The sequence below is a fragment of the Odocoileus virginianus genome, chromosome 16, assembly GCF_023699985.2.
Source record: "Odocoileus virginianus isolate 20LAN1187 ecotype Illinois chromosome 16, Ovbor_1.2, whole genome shotgun sequence".
NCBI lineage: Eukaryota > Metazoa > Chordata > Mammalia > Artiodactyla > Cervidae > Odocoileus > Odocoileus virginianus.
Window position 1 is genome coordinate 211,460 of NC_069689.1, and position 22,438 is coordinate 233,897.

Sequence of the window (22,438 nt, forward strand, 5' to 3'; positions counted from 1 at the left end):
TATTTTTCAGATTGAGGCATTTTATAGGTTCAGTTCAGTTCAGTTGCTCAGTTGTGTCCGACTCTTTGCGATCCCATGAATCGCAGCACGCCAGGCCTCCCTGTCCATCACCAAGTCCCGGAGTTCACTCAAACTCATGCCCATCGAGTCAGTGATGCCATCCAGCCATCTCATCCTCTGTCATCCCCTTCTCCTGCCCCCAATCCCTCCCAGCATCAGGGTCTTTTCCAATGAGTCAACTCTTTGCCTGAGGTGGCCAGGTCTGGCAAAATCAGAAGACTTAAGGTCGGCCTTCTAGGCCTGTGTGTGTGTGTGTGTGTGTGTGTGCGTGCATGTGTGTGTTAGTCGTTCAGTCATGTCCGACTCTTTGCAACCCATGGGCTGTAGCTTGCCAGGCTCCTCCATCCTTGGGATTTTTCCAGGCAAGGGTACTGGAGTGGGTTGCCATTCTCTTCTTTCCCGTCTAGGCCTGGGTACTGGACTCAAAGAGAAAGCACTTAGCCCGCACAGGGAAGGTGGGGGAGGAGTACAGGGTGGCTTCCTCCCAAGAAAACTAAACTTCTTCTTGCTCACTCCAGAGGGTGCCAATTGTGCCTTGGGCGTGGGAAACAGCGGGGTGCAAAGCGCGGACTGTGCCTGTGTTGTGCGGGGGTGAAGAGGCTGCAGATTCCTAGGACGTTCGCTGAGTGGTGGGCATGGGGACGAAAGCTTTGGTGCTTGGGTTAGCATGTCCCACTTCGGAATGTCGCACCGCGGGATGCAGAACTGGGAGCCGCACAAGCTTCGGTCCCGGCCCGGTTCGAGCCTCAGAACCTCCCGGCCCAAGGTACCCCAGCCCCTGCCCCGCGCCTCTGAGTCCGGCAGGCTGCTTCCAGCAGGGGGCGCGCGCGAACCAGGCCTGGGCCCGAGCTTTGAATAGACAGATTCGGGGTAGCCTAGTGCCGGGATCCAGGGGGTTTCAACTCTCCCTACCCTCGGAACCGTGAGGGTCGGCAAGGTCGCAGTTAAAAGTCCACAAAAAGCTGCCCAGAGCTCGAGTTATCCTCTCTGGGTGTATCTAGGGTCGGCACCGCAGCCTGGTCCAAAAACCTTAGCCTAGATTCTGCAGATTTCAAATCTGGGCGCTCCACCCTGGCGTCTTGGAAACTTGTACCCCTTCTCTCCCCTATTTCCACCCACCTAATTAGCTGTTTCTTTAACCATAAAAGACGTGGGCGGAGGTGGGGGTGGTATCTTCGCTCCCGGTTCCCCAGCCCTTCAGTAACCGTACCATCGTCCACATTACAAACATTAGAGAGGCTGGCTCCTGCGCGCCTGGCGGCGCCGGTGGAGATGCGCGCAGCCTTGAAGAGGAGCTCGGAGGCTGATCCTGGAGCCATAACTCCCAACAGAGGCTTCGGCGGACTCTGCCCGGGGCGACTCGGGCTCCAACCCTGCCCGGGCGGGCACTGAACTCTTCAGGGTTCAAGGCGGGGGTAAGGGTTGTCTTTTCCCCCAAGGCAGGCTCGGGGAACAAAAGCGCTTGCAGGAGAGTGGGCGGGAGCTGCGGGGGTCCGCGGGAATTGACGCCCTCTCCTGGGTGGCCACTGCGCCCTTAGCCCCCCTCCAGGCGCCTGGAGCCCTGTCTCCCTGCCAAATTCCCCGGGCTTCTGCATTCCTGGCAAAAGAGCAAGGAAGGGGGTCTTTCTTGGCTCGCGGGCCCCAGAGGTCCCCAGGTGGGGCGAGTCCCCGCGGTCGAGGAAGATCTTCTGCGGAGAGAGAGGTCATTTTTCCTTCCATTCCCCAGCCTCTGTCTTCCAGTCCCTCAACACTTCCGAGTTACCCCATCCCTACCTCCCCTGACGCTTCCTAGCTGAAGGCAATAAGAACCAAAACGGGGGGGGGAGTGAAAACTGGTCCACAAGTCACCGGCCTCCAAGCCTGAGTCTAGGTCACTGCCTTTAAGCCAGGCGCCCCTCCCCCTGCCAAAGAAAGTCTCCAGGACCCCCCATCCAGGACTCTTCTCCAACCAGGCTGCAGGGCCCCCATCTCCCCCAGATCTCTCTTACTCGACCAAGACTCCTGGAATTGCTCTTCAAGATGCCCAAGATGCTCAGACTGTACATCCAGGAAATCCCCCTTACTGCGCAGACAAAGAGGCTGTGCCAGGCCCGGCGGCCGGCGCCATTCCCCCACCTAGCCAGACCCAACCCCCCCACCCCCACCCCCACCCCCACCCCACCCGGACTCACTCCTGAACTAGGGACCTGCTCCTGCTGCCCCTACCCCGCGGTCAAGAGCCTCTTACCCCTCCTCCCTCCTCGAAGACACCTTCTCCCTTTGGGTGCCCCCATCGCCTGTGGAGGCGTCTGTAGGGATTACAGACACAGGCAAGTGGAGTGAAGTTCAGGGTTCTGAATTCTGGATTGATGAGATGCGCTGGTCCCATCAGGGCTGCCTGTAGGTACGCCAGGAATAGGAGAGCGGAAAGGATGCGGAGTATGCATGGAGCAGTCTGTTCATATTTAATTTACAAAGCCTCCTCGGAACCCCTGGTGGGGTGGTCTCTTTAGATGCAGCGCTCCGCACCCGTCGCTCTCCCCCACCTACGCAGCTCATTAAAATGCTCAAATTCAAATAGGAAGATTGATCTCGGAGGCCCCAAACTGACCCACCTCCAGAGACCGCCTTGGCCAGAGTGAGGGCTGGGGGGCCAAGAGCCCCCAGAGTGCTCAGTGTCTATGGAAAAACCGAAGAAGGAATGGGGCTCTGCAGGTTCCCCCGAGCCTGCACCCCCCTTTCCGATTCTGGTCAGCCACTGTGTCTCCAGGGCTGTGATGGACCCTGGGGTCCGGGGGGGGGGGGGAACGGAAGTCGAGTTCTATACAAATGCTTGGACATCCCTGCGCCTCCACTTTCTTGTCGCTAGAAGAAATGTCGGAGTTTCGCCAGAGACAGGAACAGCAAATATTCGAGTCTGCTGAGGCCGACTGTTCTGTGAGGGTGTGAGACAGTAGGGCGGTATCGGGGCTGCGGAGGCTTTCAGGGATAGTGTGTGTGGGGGGGTGGCTGATGGTGTGTTCGCTGGTTAGACTGTGAAGACGTTGGTGGGGGCGGAGGAGGGAGAGATGCTCAAGCCTTACATCCCCAACCCACAGTGCTCAAAAGGAGCAGACGTTTTGTAACCATGCCTCTCCATCCCGCCGTCTGCTGCAGCCTCGGAGCCCCAAGCTAGCAAGACCACAGGGCGAGGCCCTCGGGTGCGCTTGGGCGGGCTTCCTGGGAGCGCAGGCTGGTACCCACGCGCCCTGGCGATACGCAGGGTCCCGTGCGCTGGGCGGTGGGCTTCAAGCGCTGGGTTAGCCACAAAAGACAAGACGTACGCAGTCCAGCTGAGGAGGCTGGGCTGGGGCGGTGGTGGACTGGGGAGGGGAGCGTCGCTTCTCCGCGCGCCCAGTAGGGCGGTGCGTTCTAATCTCCGGGTTGGGCTGTTGGGGGTGGGGTGGGGGCGGGGAAAACAGGGGCTTGTAGCTGCCCGGATCTAGGCAAAAATAGCAGGGAGGGTGAGGCGCTCTGCTAACACTATCAATTATGCATCGTGTTGAACGTGGCTTCGGGGAGGAGGCGGCTAGCAGCGAGGGTGCGGGAAGGAAGGGTCCGTGCGAGCCGGGCGGCGCGCAGCTCAGTCAGTCCCGGGCGAGGTCTGTCGGCACCACCGCCTGCCTTTGCAGAAAGAGTTTTAAGGCAAAGACACGCCTCCCCCACTTCAGGCGTGCGCCTTTCCTTCCCCCAATTCCTCAAGGATGGTTTGTCTCACGTGTTGCGGGGCGTAAAAGAGGCTCGCATTCAATTAGGAGCAAAGCTAACGGGCCCTGGCGGGACCCGGACGTGAGGGTGAGTGCGCATGAATGTGTGTGCGTGCAGGAGGAGGGGAATGGTGAGTGTCCCGGGTGTGAACACACCGGCGAGTGAAAATGTGTGTGAACATAGCGAGAGATCAACACATTGGCGCGATTATTACATGATGATGGGTAATTCTAATATTGAAGAGCAACTGTGTGGACGGTGTGAGGGTCAGTGTCTGAGCCAACATGTTTGAACGGAGGGAGGGGGCTGTATAATTAAGAATAGTGATAATGTCTGCAGATGTGTAGATGTAGGGGGAACGTGGGTTATGGGAGTGTGGTGAACTGGGAAGAGCCAAGTCGAGGGCGGTGGGCGTGGGGGCGCCCCTTTGTGACCAGGGGAAGAATCTCTACGGCTTTAACAAATGTAGATGATGCGGGAGGTAGGAGAGGCTGCGCAAAGCCCCGCAGCCCGCGAGGACTCTTCCTGCAGCCGGTGAGAGGTAGGGGGAGACAGATGCGAAAAGGAAAACTGAAGTGGGACCGCAGGGCCAGGGGAATCCGCAACTTACCTGTCCCTTTCTCTGCCTCTCTACCATCTTCCCCTACAGTCGCAGCAACAGATGTGGGAAGCGCCCTTGGGCTGTCGTCCTGGCTCCGCGACATCGAGTCTGGAGAGGGGGTTGCAACCCGAGGGCAGCGCACGGAGAGTTGGAGAGCAGCCGGTAAGCCTCGGAGACCACTTGCACAGACCTGACCCAGGAAGGGGTAGATTCCTTCAGGGTGTCAGACCCTGCTGGCTCTTGCAAGCGGGAGAAGGGGGAGCAGAGGGGAGGGGCCTTCCCTCGGGAACAAGAGGGAGTGGGGATGCGGGTTCTAAAGACCAGAGTGTGGGAGGGGCTCTGCCAACCTGTCAGGAGCCCTAAGTGGGAGCGGTGATTCTGTTTGTAGGTGCATTTGTTGTGACTGGGGATAAGAATCTTTTTTTTTTTTTTTTTTTTTTGCGGGGGGGGGGGGGTCGTCAGGCATCCGGGCTGCAGAAGAGAGGCCAAATCTTGAACCTTCTACTTGATTAGATAGTGACAGCCACCTTGACCCCACTGGCCAGGGACACCCCCTCCCCCCATGGGAGGTCCTGAGGGGGGAGTGAGAATCTTTAGTGACGTCCCTCCATTGCTCTTGGTCACAGCTTGGAGAAGGAAGGTTGACTGAGCAGCCCTGATGGTTTTTCCCTCCCTGGAGTTGCAGCCCCCCAGGGAAGGCAGCTTTGATTGCAGCCCGAGAGGGGCCAGGCGAGTCTGCTTCCCCGGTCCCCATCCCAGTCTTCTTGCCACCTGCAGCAAGTTCACACCTTTTGCTGAGCCGCTGGGATTTCAGTCTCAGAGGGCTGTATGCAGGCGCAAGTGCCCACCTGTGTCCCGGTATGTGGGTCGGCCCACGTGAGGACTTGTGCCCGGATGTCTGTCAGTTGCAACAATGAACAGGAAAGCGCCTTGCCCCATGCTGGAGGACGCTGTACAAATGCTGTGTTCAGTTCAAAGAACAATGAGGGCTCCAGAGTATATGGTGCCTCAGTCTGGGTGTCTTTGTGTTTGTCTGTCTGTGAAATGTGTTGGGACCCCCTAAACCCCTAAACAGAAGTCCCGGTTTGATGGCAGGTGCCTGGGCTTGTGTTGCATTGTCCAGCGACTGTATGGGCGTGTGTGGGCGAGTTCTGTGCAGTGGGACAAAGAGTTCAAGGGAGACAGAGGATAACAGACAAAAATAGCCTATGTATCCCTTTCACTGAGTTAAACCTAGGGTTAGAAAGAGTCAGGGATCAATGCAAAGCTCAGGGCAGACCGGGTAGCGGCCCAGCCTGTGGAGGGTCTAGCCCCAGGTTGACCGGGATAGGTAGAGAGAAAAGGGCGAGGTAGGAGGCTGCTAGAAAAGGAAGTCCTGAGAGGGAGCACGCATTGAATCCCGAGACTTATTGAGCTCCAACTCGTGCCTAAGACTCTGGGCCCGGAGTAGAAAGTTACCAGAGCCCTGGGATCTGCCCTAGACAGGTTTACAGGAGGCAGAGCTTGGCAGGGGAGGGAAGCTGGAGCTCGGGAGTCACATTCTCCCCCTACCCCTCCCCGTCCTACGCCTCCCCCCTCCCTCTCCCATGCCCACCCTTGTCCCCCCACCCCACGCCTACCACCCCCTCACCCCCCCCCCCCGTTTCCACCTGCAGGATCAGCGATGGTGCCCTTGAGGGCCCTGTGTCTGGCTTGGGCGCTGCTAGGAGCGGCCGCAGCCTGCCCAGAGCCGTGCGCCTGCGTGGACAAGTACGCGCACCAGTTCGCTGACTGCGCCTACAAGGAGCTGCGCGAGGTGCCAGAAGGACTGCCGGCCAACGTGACGACCCTCAGTCTGTCGGCGAACAAGATCACCGTACTGCGGCGCGGGGCTTTCGCCGACGTCACGCAGGTCACCTCGCTGTGGCTGGCGCACAATGAGGTGCGCACGGTGGAACCCGGCTCGCTGGCCGTGCTGAGCCAGCTCAAGAACCTCGACCTGAGCCACAACCTCATATCAAGCTTCCCATGGAGCGACCTGCGTAACCTGAGCGCGCTACAGCTGCTCAAGATGAACCACAACCGCCTGGGCTCGTTGCCCCGGGACGCACTCGGTGCGCTGCCTGATCTGCGCTCCCTGCGCATCAACAACAACCGGCTTCGCACACTGGCTCCTGGCACCTTCGACGCGCTAAGCGCGCTGTCGCATCTGCAACTCTACCACAACCCCTTCCACTGCAGTTGCAGTCTTGTGTGGCTGCAGGCCTGGGCCGCGAGCACCCGGGTCTCCTTACCGGAGCCGGACTCCATCGCTTGCGCCTCGCCTCCTGCGCTGCAGGGCGTGCCGGTGCACCGCCTGCCCGCCCTGTCCTGTGTACCGCCTGGTGTGCGTCTGAGTGTGGAGCCGCCGCCCGAGGCGCCGGGCAGCCCCCTGCCCTCCGGCCTGACGCTCATGGTACACTGCGTGGCCGAAGGACACCCCACGCCCCGCCTGCAATGGCAACTTCAGATCCCGGGTGGCACCGTAGTGCTAGCCCCGCTGGTCCTGAGCGGGGAGGACGGCGGGGACGGGGCGGAAGACGGGGAGGAGGAAGGAGATGGGGACGGGCCAACGCAGACAGAGGCCCCAACCCCGACTCCAGCACACGCCTGGCCGGCTCCCCCAGCCACCCCGCGCTTCCTGGCCCTCACCAATGGCTCCCTGTTGGTGCCCTTCCTTAGTGCCAAGGAGGCAGGCGTCTACACCTGCCGTGCCCACAACGAGCTGGGTGCCAACTCCACGTCGGTACGCGTGGCAGTGGCAGCTGCCGGCCCCCCAAAGCACGCTCCTGGCGCAGGGGGAGACCCTGATGGGCAGGCTCCAACCTCTGAGCGTAAGTCCACAGCCAAAACCCGGGGCAACAGCGTCCTAACGTCCAAGCCCGAAGGCAAAATCAAAGGCCAAGGCATGGGCCGGGTTAGCGTCCTCGGGGATTCAGAGATGGGGCCGGAGCAGCAGGAGGCGGAGGAGGAGGCAGGTGAGGGTGAAGAGGCGGAAGACCAGGTCCCCGCTGACCCAATGGAGGAGCAGCGCTGTGGCCACGGGGACCCCTCGCGGTACGTGTCCAACCACGCCTTCAACCAGAGCGCAGAGCTCAAGCCTCACGTTTTCGAGCTGGGCGTCATCGCGCTGGACGTGGCGGAGCGGGAGGCACGGGTGCAGCTGACGCCCCTGGCGGCTCGCTGGGGCCCGGGGCCAGGGGGCGCTGCGGGAGGAGGGCGACCCGGGCGGCGGCCACTGCGCCTGCTCTATCTGTGCCCGGCGGGGGGCGGCGCAGCAGTGCAGTGGTCGCGCGTCGAGGAGGGCGTCAACGCCTACTGGTTCCGTGGCCTGCGGCCCGGCACCAACTACTCCGTGTGCCTGGCGCTGGCAGGCGAGGCCTGCCACGTGCAAGTGGTGTTCGCCACGAAGAAAGAGCTGCCCTCGCTGCTGGTGATCGTGGCGGTGAGCGTGTTCCTCCTGGTGCTGGCCACCGTGCCCCTGCTGGGGGCCGCCTGCTGCCATCTGTTGGCCAAACACCCAGGCAAGCCCTACCGCCTTATCCTGAGGCCGCAGGCCCCCGACCCCATGGAGAAGCGCATCGCCGCCGACTTCGACCCTCGCGCCTCCTACCTCGAGTCCGAGAAAAGCTACCCCGCGGGTGGCGAGGCGGGCGGGGAGGAGCCAGAAGAGGCCCCCGGGGAGGGCCTCGACGAAGACGTGGAGCAGGGGGACCCCACTGGGGACCTGCAGAGAGAGGAGAGCCTGGCGGCTTGCTCTCTGGTGGAATCCCAGTCCAAGGCCAACCAAGAGGAGTTCGAGGCGGGCTCCGAGTACAGTGACCGGCTTCCCCTGGGTGCCGAAGCGGTCGACATCGCCCAGGAGATTAACGGCAACTACAGGCAGACGGCGGGCTGAACCCCCAGCCTACCTGGCAGCCCATCCCCGTCCCCGACCTCGGGTATCTGGGAGGAGAGGCATAGGGCTGTTATGATTTATGCCCAACCCCACCTTCACTTACTCCACCCCTTACCCTGACTACTGGGGGGTCCAGTGGGGAGTGGGACGACTTCACCAGTCCCACCCACGACGGTCGTTGTCCCTGTGGGCTGAATTCCCCTCCAGGCAAGCACAGGTCCCCTGCTCCTCCCTCCCTGTATGAGACACCATCCGCTGACCGTGAGGCGAACTCGAAGCCTCTCCATTCCCACTCCAATTATCTGCGCAATCCCGCCCGGGAGCCCACTTCACTGTGGGCTCGGAAGCCGAAGGAAATGGAAGACGTTGGAAATATCTGATGGTCATGTTGTGGATCGCAGTCAGCCCGGGACCCCCAGCAGACGTCCCTGGCCTGGAGCGCTATGGGGTCCCGCCTCAACCCCCTACTGTGCCCTTTCGGGGGCTGCGCATCCCAGAAGCCAGGATTCAGCGGCAATCCCCAGTTTCTAGTTTCAAAGCCCCCTCCTGACTGGGAACCAAACGCTTCTGTACTTTCATTGCATCTCCTCTTCGGACCGGCTGGAGCCGAGCCGGGTGACTGGGACGCATTTCAGCGCCGCACTCCGATTTTCATATTTTCGTTGTTTTCCAAGACAGCGACTCTCCGGGTCTGGTGCTAACACTCCCTTCTTTGCCTCTGGGGAAAACTGGGTGTGGGTGTGTGTGTGTCTGGTGGTGGGGGGAATCCGTCTTCTCTCGCCCTCTCCCCTAACTTAAAGCGCCGGAGAACCACGCACCCCTTTTGCGCGGAGGGTGAGGCCTTGGTCCCCGGCCAATTTCGTTGTGGGGGACTAGGGGTTTCCGGAGACTCGACAGCTCCACTTCCACCGCTACTCGCGGCCTGGACCTCAGCTCGAGAAGGGCCGGGGGTGCGGGGAGGGGGGCAGGAAGCCTGCTCTGGCCTTCTGGATCCTGTGCCCCGGTTCGCACAAAGCTTGCGCGTGACTGTGCGGCGGGGTCCGGATGGAGAAAAGCCACGGATGCTCGCGCCTCCCCGCCCCGCCCCTCCTTCTGCGGGAATAGTGTTCGCCCCGCCGTAGTCCTAGACGAGCGTGCTATGTAGGAGAAAAGTCTGTGTCCCGTAAAAGTGTGTCAAGTGTAGTGTTGGGAGGCGGGCGGGAGGGAGGGCGGGGAGAGGGGACGCGGCGCGGCGACTCGGGCGGTGGTCTTTTTTCGTTCTTGCAGAAAAGCCTAGGGATTGGGGTGGGGGTTGGGGGCATCGGGGACCAGGCCTGTCGGTGAAGCGCAGCACAAGTGCGGCCTCGGGGCGGAAGAGCCCTCTGGAGCCCGCGCCCTTTTCTAAAGGCGTCTGTATGATGTAAACAGTCAATAAAACAATCGATTTGGACTGGGCTTGGTGACTCTTTGTCGGGGGGGACAGAGGGAGGGGATGCAAGAGGAAACCTGAGGAGGAAGGAGCCCCTGGGATCCTCCCTTTGGGGTCCTTTGTGTGATTTTTTGCTTGACTGCTTTGTGATTTTTTCCAGGTGTTTACACCCTGGTGCCTCCAACTCCGGGATGGAGCGAGGAGACCAAGTGGGATGGGGGAGGCTGCAAGTGAGTGGGGAAGGTTAGCAGGGAGGGAGGGGTGGTTTTCTGCAGACTGAACTCTTGGGGAGCTCCGGAGTGTGTGTGTGTGAGTGTGAGAGCATGCACAGTCCTCCCTGGTTTGACTCTGTCACTATGATGGGCTGTGGCTCTGTGTGTGAGGACTGCCTCGTTTCTATGTGTCAGCACCAGCTTGGGTTCTATGAGGAGGTAGAGAGGCAAGACTTGTGCACAAAAGATGGCACAAGTCCTGCAAAGGACAGAGCAGGCAAATAATGGAGAGCAGCAAAGGGGGAAAACTGCAAAGAACAAGCTGGCACCTTTAGCCCAGGAGCTGTGTGTGTGTGCGGGGGGGGGGGGGGGGGGGGTGGCAGTGATGATGCTCAGTGAAGTGATGCCTGGGCCCCTGGTAGGGCATGTGATGTTGGTGTGGGCTGAGGTACATATCCTCAGGATTGGAAGCACACTGATTTTAGTCCTAGAAACGGGGCTTCTTGGGTGGGAAACAGGAGAGAAGAGAGATGAAAAGTGACGCTCCTGTCCAGCTTACAGTGCTGGGATTGGGCTGGCGTGTTTCAGCTGAATCTCCTCCCATCTCCCCAGGCTGGAGTAGGGAACCACCAGGAAGGGGGATGGAAGAGGAAAGGAATAGAAAAGAGTGGGGCAGGTGAAGAGTCCATCCCTACGCTCCCTACTTCTCACTTCGAGTCTCTCATCCCTCTCCCTCTCTGTGGATATCAGGTCTTCCTAACTGGATCAGGCTGGTCTAGAGACCAGGCCCAGGTCCAGACATCCAGCATCTTGTCCAAGCTGGGACACTTCCCGGGGCCATAGCACAGTTTGCCTTCCCAGGCCAGCAGAGCTGTCTCTGAGAAAGATTCCCCTCTGAGGGCCACAGCCCCAAAGCCCCGACACTGTAGCCCACACCACTGTCAGGGACATAGCTCAGAAGTATAATCTTTTAGGAAGAGGGCTGCTTTGTTCTACCTGCAAATGCTACTTTTGAGAAGGGGGCAGGAACTGGCCTGATTTCTATGATTGGTTCATGAATCCAACCACACGGTTGCATTTGAACACAGGCCTGGCTAATGAGTGCTTATCAATGTCAATCCCACACAATCCTCTCATCATGGGAGGGGAGGGTCAGAGGGCTAAGGGCTCCTTCTTGTCCCCTCTGTTCTAAGTATTGAGAACCCTCCTGGAGATTCCTAAGATCCTGCATGCCCCTAAGAGACTGTGCAGAGTTGCTGAAAGTTCTGCCCTCCTTTGTTCCAGGCCAAGCTTCTTAATGAACACACACTGCTCAGGTGGGCCTCATGCCCCCTGGATGGGCCAGGCCCAAAGGCTTAGCCCACATGACAGGAATGGGTGGGTGCTGAAGGGTGCTGACACTCTGTCCACCGCCCATTGAGACACCAGCCTCTCAGGAACTCCACACTTTCTGTCCGAATATTTGTCCCATGCATAGAATGGTCCCCAGCCTCCAGCCTTCCTTCCTGTCTCTTTTTATATTTTGTTCTTTCATTTTCTCCCCCTCTCTCCTCTGTTTTTTTCTTTTCCTTCCTGCCTCTCCCCTTTTGCTTCCACAAGGAATGTCACGAAACCTCAGGATGGGAAGGGGCCCTAAAGACTTACTAATTCAACTGCTCCCCCTGAGATTCGATTCTTTTCTACACGGTCCCTATTGGGTAGCTGTGCAACCTGTCTATACAGATCCAGACACGGGAACTCACTGTTCACTGCCTCCCACTGAGGAACCGGTTGTTGAGCAATTTAAAATGTGTGTCCTACGCACTTCCAGCCCCCGGGGACTGACACTGCCTTGGCACGTGCTCTGTGAGAACCTACAGAGGTGTGGAAGTGAGAGCCCTGCCTCCACCCCTCGCTTCAGGGCTCCACAGTTTCTCATGCAAAACACATTTGTGAGCCTCTACTGTATGCTTCGGGTGCTGTGCTAGCTAGCTAGCTCCAGTGCATTTTGTCATAAAGCTTGTTTGGGTGGGAGCGGTGTGTAATGGGTTGAAGAGACAGACAGAGAGAGAGAGTCTAAGTGTGTATAAGGGGACCTGGAAAATGGTCAGAGAATGCAGGATGACAGCAGTAGCCTTGGAACTCGGAGCAATTTATCAGGAGCAGTAATTCTTTGAGCTACAGAAACCAGATGCCCAGGATGTGGCCTTGAATCAGATCAGAAAACTGTCTGCAGAAAGGTGATTTGAAAGGCGTGCCCCCCTCCCCACCGCACAGCGTCTCCTAAAGATCAGCTGGAAAGAGAACCATCTTGAAGATCGTTAGAGAAAGTCCATTAATACAGAAGGACAAAAGGAGGCAGGGCTTCTTTGAGGAAGCAGCAGCTGGTGCAGTGTCCTGGGCTTCCTGATCTCCTGTCTGGAATGCAACCCCCACCACCCCCATGAAACCGGAATAACGTCCACAACTAAAGCTAACATCTCTGAAGATTACCTGAGTCAGTAAATGTTGGAATTGCTGTTCCCTGGTGGTGATGCTAACCTTGGATTTCCTTCTGGGGTATCAGGGTGATGTATTTTAGTACATAAAGGAAAGGGGATGGATGGCATCTTGCCATGGCTGCCTTGTCCCAGATTTTTTTTTTTAAACATAAGTTCTCTAAACTCTACTTTCTTTTTTGAGGATTTTTCTGAAGGAGTATTTTTTTCTTATTATTATTTTTTTAATTTAACTGTCAGGTCTTAGTCATGGCGAGGGGCTTAGCTGCCCAATGGCCCATGGGATCTTAGTTCCTGCCCAGGAATCAAACCCACATCCCCTGCATTGCAGGGCACTTCACAGGGAAAGAGGGACCTTCTGTCTGCACAAAAGAAGGCATCATCTATAAAGAAAGAACCATGACTGCAAGATCATGAGCAAAAGAAACAGGGGGACCTTGTCCTTCTAGGGATTATATGTGTTCTCTGCTGAAAAGGCAAACTCAGATACAAGAAAGGCCCCAGGTAGAGGCCATAAACTGCCAAGTTTGACCTAACAAATACCTTTACCTTATAAATCTCCAACATAAAGATAATGACAAGAGCAATTCTGGAAAATTGAGGATGGAGCAACCAGAGCCACTTCAGTTGTAATGTGTCAATTAATTGATTGTATTTGCAATACACCCACCCACGCATATGTGCTCAATGACAAGCTTTTGCCTTAGGACTCAATAGTGAATAAGATTACATTGAAAATGAAAGATCTGCTGTGACTGGCATACAAAAGAGATTGAATTATAAAATGTCTTACAATATTAGCATTTATTTCAAAATATGGCCAGTGTTCCTAATGAGACTTGATATGGATTAAAAAAAAAAAAGCCATCCAAAGACCCCATGATGGGTAGACTTGTTGGTTTAAATTAGTTGGAAAGATTTTGTATCATCTGTTGGTTGAATAAGCAATTTAGGTAATTTGAAGATGGTATGATTTTTTAAATTGTGCTAATTGCATATGCTTTGTCTGGACATGTGAATGGAAGTTCAATAATTAAGTTCAAGTCCACATGGAATAAGGAGAATAAAAGTGTTTATATTTTTATCAACTGTTTGCTGCTTAAACATTTCCCCTTGTGTATTAGGAGTTAATTTGGTTTTGGCAAATTAGACGCATTTTCTCTTAGCAACACTAGCAAACTGGTCCTTAAATTGAGTCTAAAAGCCATTCAAGGCATCCAACCATTTGTGAGAAAAACTGCCACAATCACAGAGATCAGAGAGAAACTTCATAAGAATTGATCAGTGTTGAAATGGAGAAAAGAATGGGAATGGAGAATTAATTACCAATGCTTTGTAATAAAAGTGAACTATCATGTATTAAAACTGGCTGAAAACACTACTGGTCACCAAACGTTAATAAAAATATTAATAATACCAATACTAGCTAAGACTTATTGAACTACCATATTTAAGACACATGCTATAGAACTTGTAAGCATTATTTTATTAATCCTTACAATAATCCTGTGAGATGATATTATTTCCATTTATAGGCAGAGACCAAAGCGCAGACAGTTAGTCATTTGCTGAAGGTCACATAGCTGTTACTTGCAGAGTTGAGCGACGTTTGTTCTTTGGTTATCTGACTCCAACATCAGAACTCTAAGACACCAAGTCAAACCTCCTCCCAATACCTATATAAATCAGTTTAAGCAAAGGGTAATGTACTTTATATAATGTTGCCAAATTTGCTTCTAATTATGGAATTTGTCTAGAAAAAGGATTTCTCTTGCTGTCTCTCTTATTTCTCAAACTAGCATCGCCCCACCCGCCCCCGCCACAATTATAAAAGATAGGCATGATTTAATATATATGGTTATAGCCACATTGGGACAAATCTTTGACAGTATTCTAAAGGTAAAGATACAAAGACCTTATGATACAGCAATTTCAATCTTGGGCAAATACCCAATAGAAATGAATGCTTATGTCCATCAAAAGACAAATGAATCTTTTGGTAGACATAAGCACAAGGATGTTCATACTGGCTTTATTTGTAATAGCCCCAAATTAGAAATAAACCAAATGTTCACCAAGAGTAGAATGGTTGGTGCAGGGACTGTGGTATATTCATACAATGGGATACCACACAACCACGAAAAAGAACAAAGCTGCAATTACACATAATGGCATGGATGTCATAACATTGAGTGAAAGAAGAATATGTAATATGTGATTTCATTTACATGAAGTTCAAACATGAGTCAAACTACTTTTTGGTGAAAGAAATCAGAATAGTGTTGAAAGTCTCTGACTAGGAGTGGGAGCGGTCAAAGGAGTATTCTGAATTGTGAGAAGGTGTTTCATATCTAGATCCCGGCGGTGGTTTTCTTTTTCTTTATTTTGGCTGCTCCGTGAGTCTCATGGGATCTTAGTTCCCTGACCAGGGATCAAACCTGGGCCCTCAGCAGTGATAGCCTGGAGTCCTAATCACTGGACTGTTAGGGAATTCCCCCGGTGGTGGTTTCACATCTGGAGATAGGTGGTAGTTTCATGAGTATGTGCATATGTCAAAATTCATCAAGCTAAAAACTTGAAATTTGTGCACTTTATTGTATGTTATACTCTGATTTTTTCCAGCAAAGGGTAATGACTTTTCATGGCACCAACCTGGCTTATGTGGATTTGTTCCTAGAAAAACATTTCTCTGCTGTTCTTATCTCAAACAATCCCCCCTCCCCGCTCTCCCAGCCACAATTGATTATAGCATGATTTATTTTATGTTTAGCACATAGGGTTCAATCGTTACATCTTTCTAAAGGTACAATATAAGCTTATGATACAGCAATTTCTATCTTTGGCTACTTCGCAATAGAATAATGTAGCTCTCAGTTTCAATAATCTTTTAGAACTAAGCACAGATGTTATCTTTTTTGTATAATATTCCCAATAGTATATAACCACAAATTTCACCATAATGTTGGTGCAGGATGGGTCATACATGGGTTACCACCACACGACAAGCTCATTATACATATGGCATGGATGCAACATTGTGGAGATGAATGTGTTCATTTCAGATCACTGGTAATACTTTTGGTGTGATCCAGATAGTGGAATTCTGATAATGGGAGCAAAATGGAAAAGTAACCCTTGGAAACAAAGCAGCAAAATAATATGTACTCACTATATTAGAACTGCCCTGACCAATGCAGCAGCCACTAGCCACATGTGGTTATTTAGATTTAATTTTAATTAATTAAAGTAAAATGAAAAATTCAGTCCTCCATCGAATTTCACAGTTCCTAACCACATTTCAAGTGCCCTATAGCCACGCATGGACAGCGATTTCTATATATCAGGTAGTAGAGAGATAGAACATTTCCATCCTCATGGAAAATTCTGTTGGTAATGTTTCAACAGAAAATTGAAAAATGCTGAAATATATAGAAACTTCCTTAGTGATCCAGTGGTTAAGAATCACCCTTGCAATTCAGGGGATGCAGATTTGATCCCTAGTCAGAGAACTAAGATCCCACATACCCCAGGGCAGCTAAGCCCCTGCTCCACAACTATTGAGCCCACGCACCTCACCAAAGGGAAAGATCCCATGTGCTGCAATGGAGACCTGAGATAGCCAAATAAATATTTTTTTAAAGTATATAGAAAAATAACAGTATTCATAGTACCGCATCCAACAAAAACCATAGTTAACATTTTGTATGCCTTCCAGGCTTGATCTAAAAGTTTTTATGAAACTTACATGAAACTTTTTGAAATTACATGAGTGATGTATGAATGCATTCTCATCCTAAAATAATTAAATGCTGATTAACTGAAACTCCCCTTGACCACTAGCTGCAATCCCAGCATTCTCTACAGGGATAATCACTCTTATTGGGGTAGTGTGTAGCTTTTCACACCCTTTTTGCATGCTCTTGTAAACATGTATGTATCTGTATGGGCGTGAGTGGTAAAGAACCCGCCTGCCAATGCAGGAGATATGAGACTCAGGTTCCATCTCTGGGTTGGGAAAATCCCCTGGAGGAAGGCATGGCAACCCACTCCAGTATTCTTGCTTGAAGAACCCCATGGACAGAGGAGCCTTGTGGGCTATAGTCCATGGGGTCACAAAGAGTCACACAACTGAAGCAACCTAGCAGGCACACGTGCTTGTATCTGTATGGAAATATAAGCAGTGTCAGTAACACCACCCCAGCTCACGGAGCTTCCACCTGGTTCAGTTCAGTTCATTCTCTCCCAGTGCATGTAAAGGGTGTTATCTCCACTATCCACACCCCACCAGGGGTCAAGGGCTCCACTCCCCTTCGTCTTAAGCTACTGTGATCCTGAGGTTTCGTAAGAACAAATGTCACAAGGGCAAGTCAGACAGGGGCCCAAGCACGGTCTCAGCTCAGACGTGCTTCTCCTATTGGATGCTCCCAGGACAAAGAGCTGATGATAAATCAGGCTGAGTGTTACTCCATACTGACTGTACGGAGAGCTAGCCTGTGGCCCAGGGCCAGCCTGATTGATGGCGGTGCTTGCTAGGGTAAAGCCTGGTAGGTCTGCAGGCAGGACTCTGCTCCCACTGGGGGGCCTCACACAAAGGTCTTTTGCTATTCTCACACCATGATGGAGCGCGGAACTCTTCTGTGAGGCTGCCCAGGATCACATTAGTACCAACATAATAATTTTCTCTCCGAGCAGCACTGCAAGGATTGTGGCACAGTCTCCCTCTGACTCAGACCAATGCAACTCTCGGTGTTTACCTTTTGAGTTCTGTTCTTAATTCATTAAATTTTAAATTTTCTTGATTTTAATGCATGCATCTATAGCTATTAATGTCCCCCTAAGTGACACTTTAACAACATCTCCCAAGTTTTGATAGAGAGCGTTTGCATTGTCACTTAGTTTTAAATATTTTATTTCCATGAGATTTGTTCTTTGACTAGTGAATTATTTAGATATATACTTTTAAATTACCAAATGTATGCATTTTCCCCTGCCACTTTTGTGTTTGATACTAATAGCTGTATTCAAAGAATAAGGACTGTACAATGTTGGTTATTTGATTATTAAAACTTGCTCTGAGAATAGAATGTAATGAATTCAGGTAAATGTTTAAATATATTTAAAAGAATGTTTATTTGAATTGTTGGGTTCATGTTTATATGATATTTTCATTGGATCAATTTGTTAATTTTATTATTTACATCTATTTCCTCACCAATTTTTTGGTCTGCTTGCTCTATTAATTTCTGAGAAAGATGAATTAAAATCTCCTTCTATAATTGTGGATTTATCCATTTTTCCTTGTATTTACTTATTTAGCGTATTTTTGAGGCAATGTCATAAGATTCATTCTTTTTCAGTGAGATTTTTAGATTTTAGATGTTTAGATTATTTTCAGATTAGATTTTTATCAAAGTATAACATACATACAGAAAAATATTTTCACAAACAGAAATCAGGTATACCATCATTCACATCAACAAAAAGAAGATTATCAGCATCCGCAGCCTCCCCATACTCTTTTCCAGTCACTCCCTTGCCCCCACTATCCTAACTTGTAACATCACAGACTAGTTTTGCCTCTATGCACAGTATGTCTCTGAGAGTGATTCATCCATGTCATTGCATATAGTGCATTCATTCTCACTGTTTTATAGTGTTTCAGCATGTAAATATACCACAATTCATTTATTCATACTACTGCTGACTGACTTTTATGCTGTCTCTAGCGTGGAACTATTAGAAATAATCCTGTTATATACATTCCTGTATATGTCTTTGGGGAATTGATACATTTTTGTAGGAGCAGAATTGCAAGACAATACAGTGTGCATACACAGCATTGATGGATACCTCCAAATAGGTTTTCAGTAGCTACCAATTCACACTTGCACCAGCAATGAGTCTTCATCAGCACTCAGCACTGTCTGCTTTAGTTTTAGACATTCTGTTAAGTATATAGCAGCATTGCGCTGTGGTTATAACTGGCATTTTGCTCATAAGGTGAACATTGTTCTTTACTGTCCATTTGTATATATATAGATATGTATTTGGCTTCACTAAGTCTTAGTTGCAGCACATGAACTCTTAGTTGCAGCATATAGGATCTAATAATACCTGACAATGGATAGAAGCAGAGTCCCCTGCATTGGGAACATGGAGTCTCAGCCACTGGACCACCAGGGAAGTCCTGAATATCCCCTTAAGTAAAATGTCTTTTACTCATTCTATTGGGTTGTCCAGCCTTTTCTTTCTGATTCCTAGAGTTTTTAATGTATTCTGGGTAGGACTCTGTATTTTAAATGTCCTCTCCCTGTTTATGTCTTCTATTTCCATTCTTTGTGTGTGTGTGGGGGGGGTGGATGGGTGGGTCTGTGTTTTAATGAAAAGTTGTTCTTATTTTTTGTTGTTCCTATTTGGTTGCTAAGTCATGTCCGACTCTATTGCAACCCCATGTAGTGTAGCCTGTCAGGCTCCTCTGTCCATGGGATTTCCCAGGCAAGAATACTGGAGTGGGTTGCCATTTTACCATTTCTTTCTCCAGGCAATCTTCCCAGCCCAGGGACTGAACCCACGTTTCCTGCTTGGCAGGGGAATTCTTTACCAATTCTTAATTTTAATGTATTCCAGTTTATTGATTTTTTTCTATATGGTTAGAACTTTTTTGGAGTTTAAGAAATCTTTGCCTACCCCAAGGTAAAATATTCTCTTATGTTTTCTTCTAAAAGCTTTTTTTTTTTTTTTCTGCCTTTTACATTTAGATCTACAAGCCATCTGGAAGTTATTTTTGTGTATGGAGTAAGGTGAGGTCAAGATTCATGTTTTTCTAGGTGGATAACCAGGTGATCCCATATCTTTTACTGAAAAGATGTTCTTCCCCCCACCCCAGCCCCCAGTTTAAGGCTTTGTCACCTTTATCATTGGTTAGGAGACCATATATGTGTGCATTTTTTCCCCTGGACTCTCTGATCCTACTTTGGTCATCATATCTCTTTTTGTGTCTCTTTTCTATGTCCTTCTTTTACTTTTAAGGATCTTTGTGATCATGTTGAGTCCACCCAGATAATCCAGGATAATCTCCTCATTTTAAATCAGCTGATTAACTATTTTAATTCCATGTGCAACCTCAATTCTCCTTTGCCACCAAACCTGAAATACTCAGAGGCTCTAGGGATTAGGGTATGTACATCTTTGTTGTCGTTCAGTCAATAAGTCATGTCAAACTCTTTGCAACCCCCATGAACTGCAGCACGCCAAGCTTCCCTATCCCTCACCATCTCCCAGAGTTTGCTCAAACTCATGTCTTCCCCAGCTTCAGGGTTTTTTCCAGTGGATCAGCTCTTTGTATCAGTTGGCCAAAGTATTGGAGCTTCTGCTTCATCACCTGTTCTTCCAATGAATATATCTTTGGAGGTCCATTATTCTTCCTACTGGAATGAATGATTCAGTTTTTCTGCATCCTCACAAACATTTGGTGTTTTCACTATTTTTTATTTTAGTCATTCTTGTATGTGTGTGGTTTTAATTTGCAGTTCCCTAGTGGGGAATGATGTTGAATATGTTTTCATGCCATTTACACATCCTTCTCAGCAAAATGTCTGTTCATGTCTTTTGCTGATTTCCTAATAAGACTGTTTGGAATTTTTTGCTATGGAATTTTGAAAGTTCTTTGTATATTCCAGATACTAGTCCTCTGTTGGATATGCGGTTTGCAAGTATTTTCTCCCACACTGTAATTTTTCTTATTGTTCTCTTAAGAGTTTTTCATATAGTAAATATTTTTAATTTGGATGAGACCAAATTTGGCAATTTTTCCTTTTGTGAATTGTGATTTTTCTGTCAAGTTGAAGAACTCTGACAAACCCAAAAGAAGGTTTTCTTTTATATTTTTCCCCAAAGTTTTACAGTTATAGGTTTTATATTTATATCTATGATCTGTTTTAAGTTAATTTTTGTATAATGTGTGAGGTTTAGGCAGAAGACCCATTGCCTGTGAATTTCTCCAACACCATCAGTTAAAAAAGGTATCCTTCCTCCAGCAAATTGCTTTTGCATATTTGTTAAAAATCAGTTGGGTGTATTGGAATGGGTCTATTCCTCGGTTTTCTATTGTCTTCCATTGATCTATGTGCCTATCCCTCCACATACTGATACCATAATGTATGGATTATTGACTAAATATCATGTAGAATGATTCCTTCCATTTTACTTTTTCTTGTCACGATTGTTTTAGTTATTCTAGGAGCTGTTCCTTTCCATGAAATTTTTAGAATAAGTTTGTCTATGTTATTTAAAAAAAAAAAAAACCTCACTGGGATTTTTATAGGAATTGTATTAAACTTATGGACATCTTTACTATATCAAGTCTTTGAATCCATGAACATGATATGTCTCTCTGTTTGTGTAGGTTGTGTTTAATTTCTTTCATGAGCATTTTGTAATTTTCAGCGTGGGGATTCTATACATACATTAATAAATGTATACAGAAGTATTTCATTTTCTTTGGGGTTTCTGTGTTTTTCATTTTGGCTTGCACATGTTCGTTATCAGGATATAAAAATGTGATGGGACTTTGCTGGTGGTTCAGTGACAAAGAATCGACCCGCCGAGGCCGGAGACACAGATTTGATCGCTGGTCTGCGATGATCCCACATGCTGAGGGGCAAATAAGTTTGGGCACCACAACTGAAGCCCGTGGATCCTAGAGCCCATGCTCCACAGCAAGAGAAACCACCATAATGAGAATCCTGAGCACTGCGGCTGGAGAGTGGCCTCCACCTGCACAACCAGAGAAAGCCCGTGTGGCAATAAAGACCCAGCACAACCAAAAGTAAATATTACTTAAATTATTTTTTTAAATGTGATGATTTCTGTACGTCAGCCTTATACTCTGCAACCCTATTGAACTCACTTATTCTACGAACTTTTTTTAAGATTCCTTGGAATTTTATAGGCAGATATTTTAATGTTATTTTTATAGCCAAGTCTTATATTTATTTATCCACATGATCAAGTCCTCATTATCGCTCCTAATGTTGTTTATTTATGTCTCTTCTTTTACTTGATTACCAAATTGTGGACTTTTAAGAAGAGCAAACGGCTTTTGGCTTTGTTAATCAACTTTACTATTTTTTTGTTTAGTTCATTAATTTCTGATTTTTATCTTTACCAATGTTTCCACTTTCCTTGGGCTTATTTTTCTGAAAAACTTTTGCTTTTGAGTAAATTCCTTGAAGGTTATAGATTCTCTGCATATCATTTTAGATAAATCCCACAAGTTTTCTATGTCATGCTTTTGTTCTTATAAAAAGTTTGTGTTTCATTATGGGATTATGAAAAAACTTCTGGAGATGGATAGTGGTGATAGTTGCATGAAAGTATGAATGAACTTAATGTCACTCGGTTGTACACTAAAATGGTTGAAATTTTTTGGTTGTGTATATATTTGACCACAGTAAAAAAAAAGTTTGTAATTGCAGTTTGAATTTCCTCTCACGTTAATGAGAGTTTTCCTAAGTGCATTTTAAATTTCTCAATTTTTGTTTGTGGTTGTTGCTGTTGTTTCTTTTGGCTATTTTTTATTAAACCTTAATTTTATTATATGTGGTTTGTGAAGGTATCATGTATGCTTTGCTATTTGAACTCTATTGATTTCTTTTGTGGCCTAAGAAAGTTTAATTTAGGAAGAACACTTACTGTGTTCTTGAAGAAAATATGTACTTTCCCATTATTGGGTAAAATATTTTAGGAAATTTTTCCATCTAGCTACTTAATTATTATCAAGCCATCTGTATCCTTACTTATTTGCTATCTGATCTCATCTGCTGAAAGATGTGTTAAAAATCTTCCACTTTGATTGTAGATTTTTCTCATTATACTTCTGTCAAAGCTGTGTTAGTAGATGCATACATGTTTATGCCCATTGTATCTTCCTGACGGACTATACCATCTATTAATATGAAATAGTCTCCCTTTTTAATGTGGGTTGCTTTGAATTTTATTTTTTTCTAATGTTAATATTGCAACTCATATTTTTAAAAA

General features: G+C 49.3%; 1 protein-coding gene across 8 annotated transcripts; it reads left to right on the forward strand.

Annotated features, from left to right (window-relative positions):
• Window positions 1–685: 685 nt before the first annotated feature.
• Window positions 686–9,732, forward strand: ISLR2 (immunoglobulin superfamily containing leucine rich repeat 2). 8 transcript variants are annotated; one of them, XM_070477547.1, is made up of 3 exons: window positions 686–826; window positions 4,436–4,549; window positions 6,043–9,732. In XM_070477547.1, exon 3 carries the CDS (start codon window positions 6,051–6,053, stop codon window positions 8,301–8,303), a length of 2,253 nt encoding a protein of 750 aa, XP_070333648.1. In that variant the 5' UTR covers window positions 686–826; window positions 4,436–4,549; window positions 6,043–6,050; the 3' UTR covers window positions 8,304–9,732. The 8 variants fall into 8 exon arrangements, with proteins under 8 accessions (XP_070333648.1, XP_020753617.1, XP_020753616.1 ...); XM_020897958.2 differs by lacking the exon at window positions 686–826 and adding an exon at window positions 1,186–1,475; XM_020897957.2 differs by lacking the exon at window positions 686–826 and adding an exon at window positions 3,131–3,239.
• The last annotated feature ends 12,706 nt before the right edge of the window (window positions 9,733–22,438 follow it).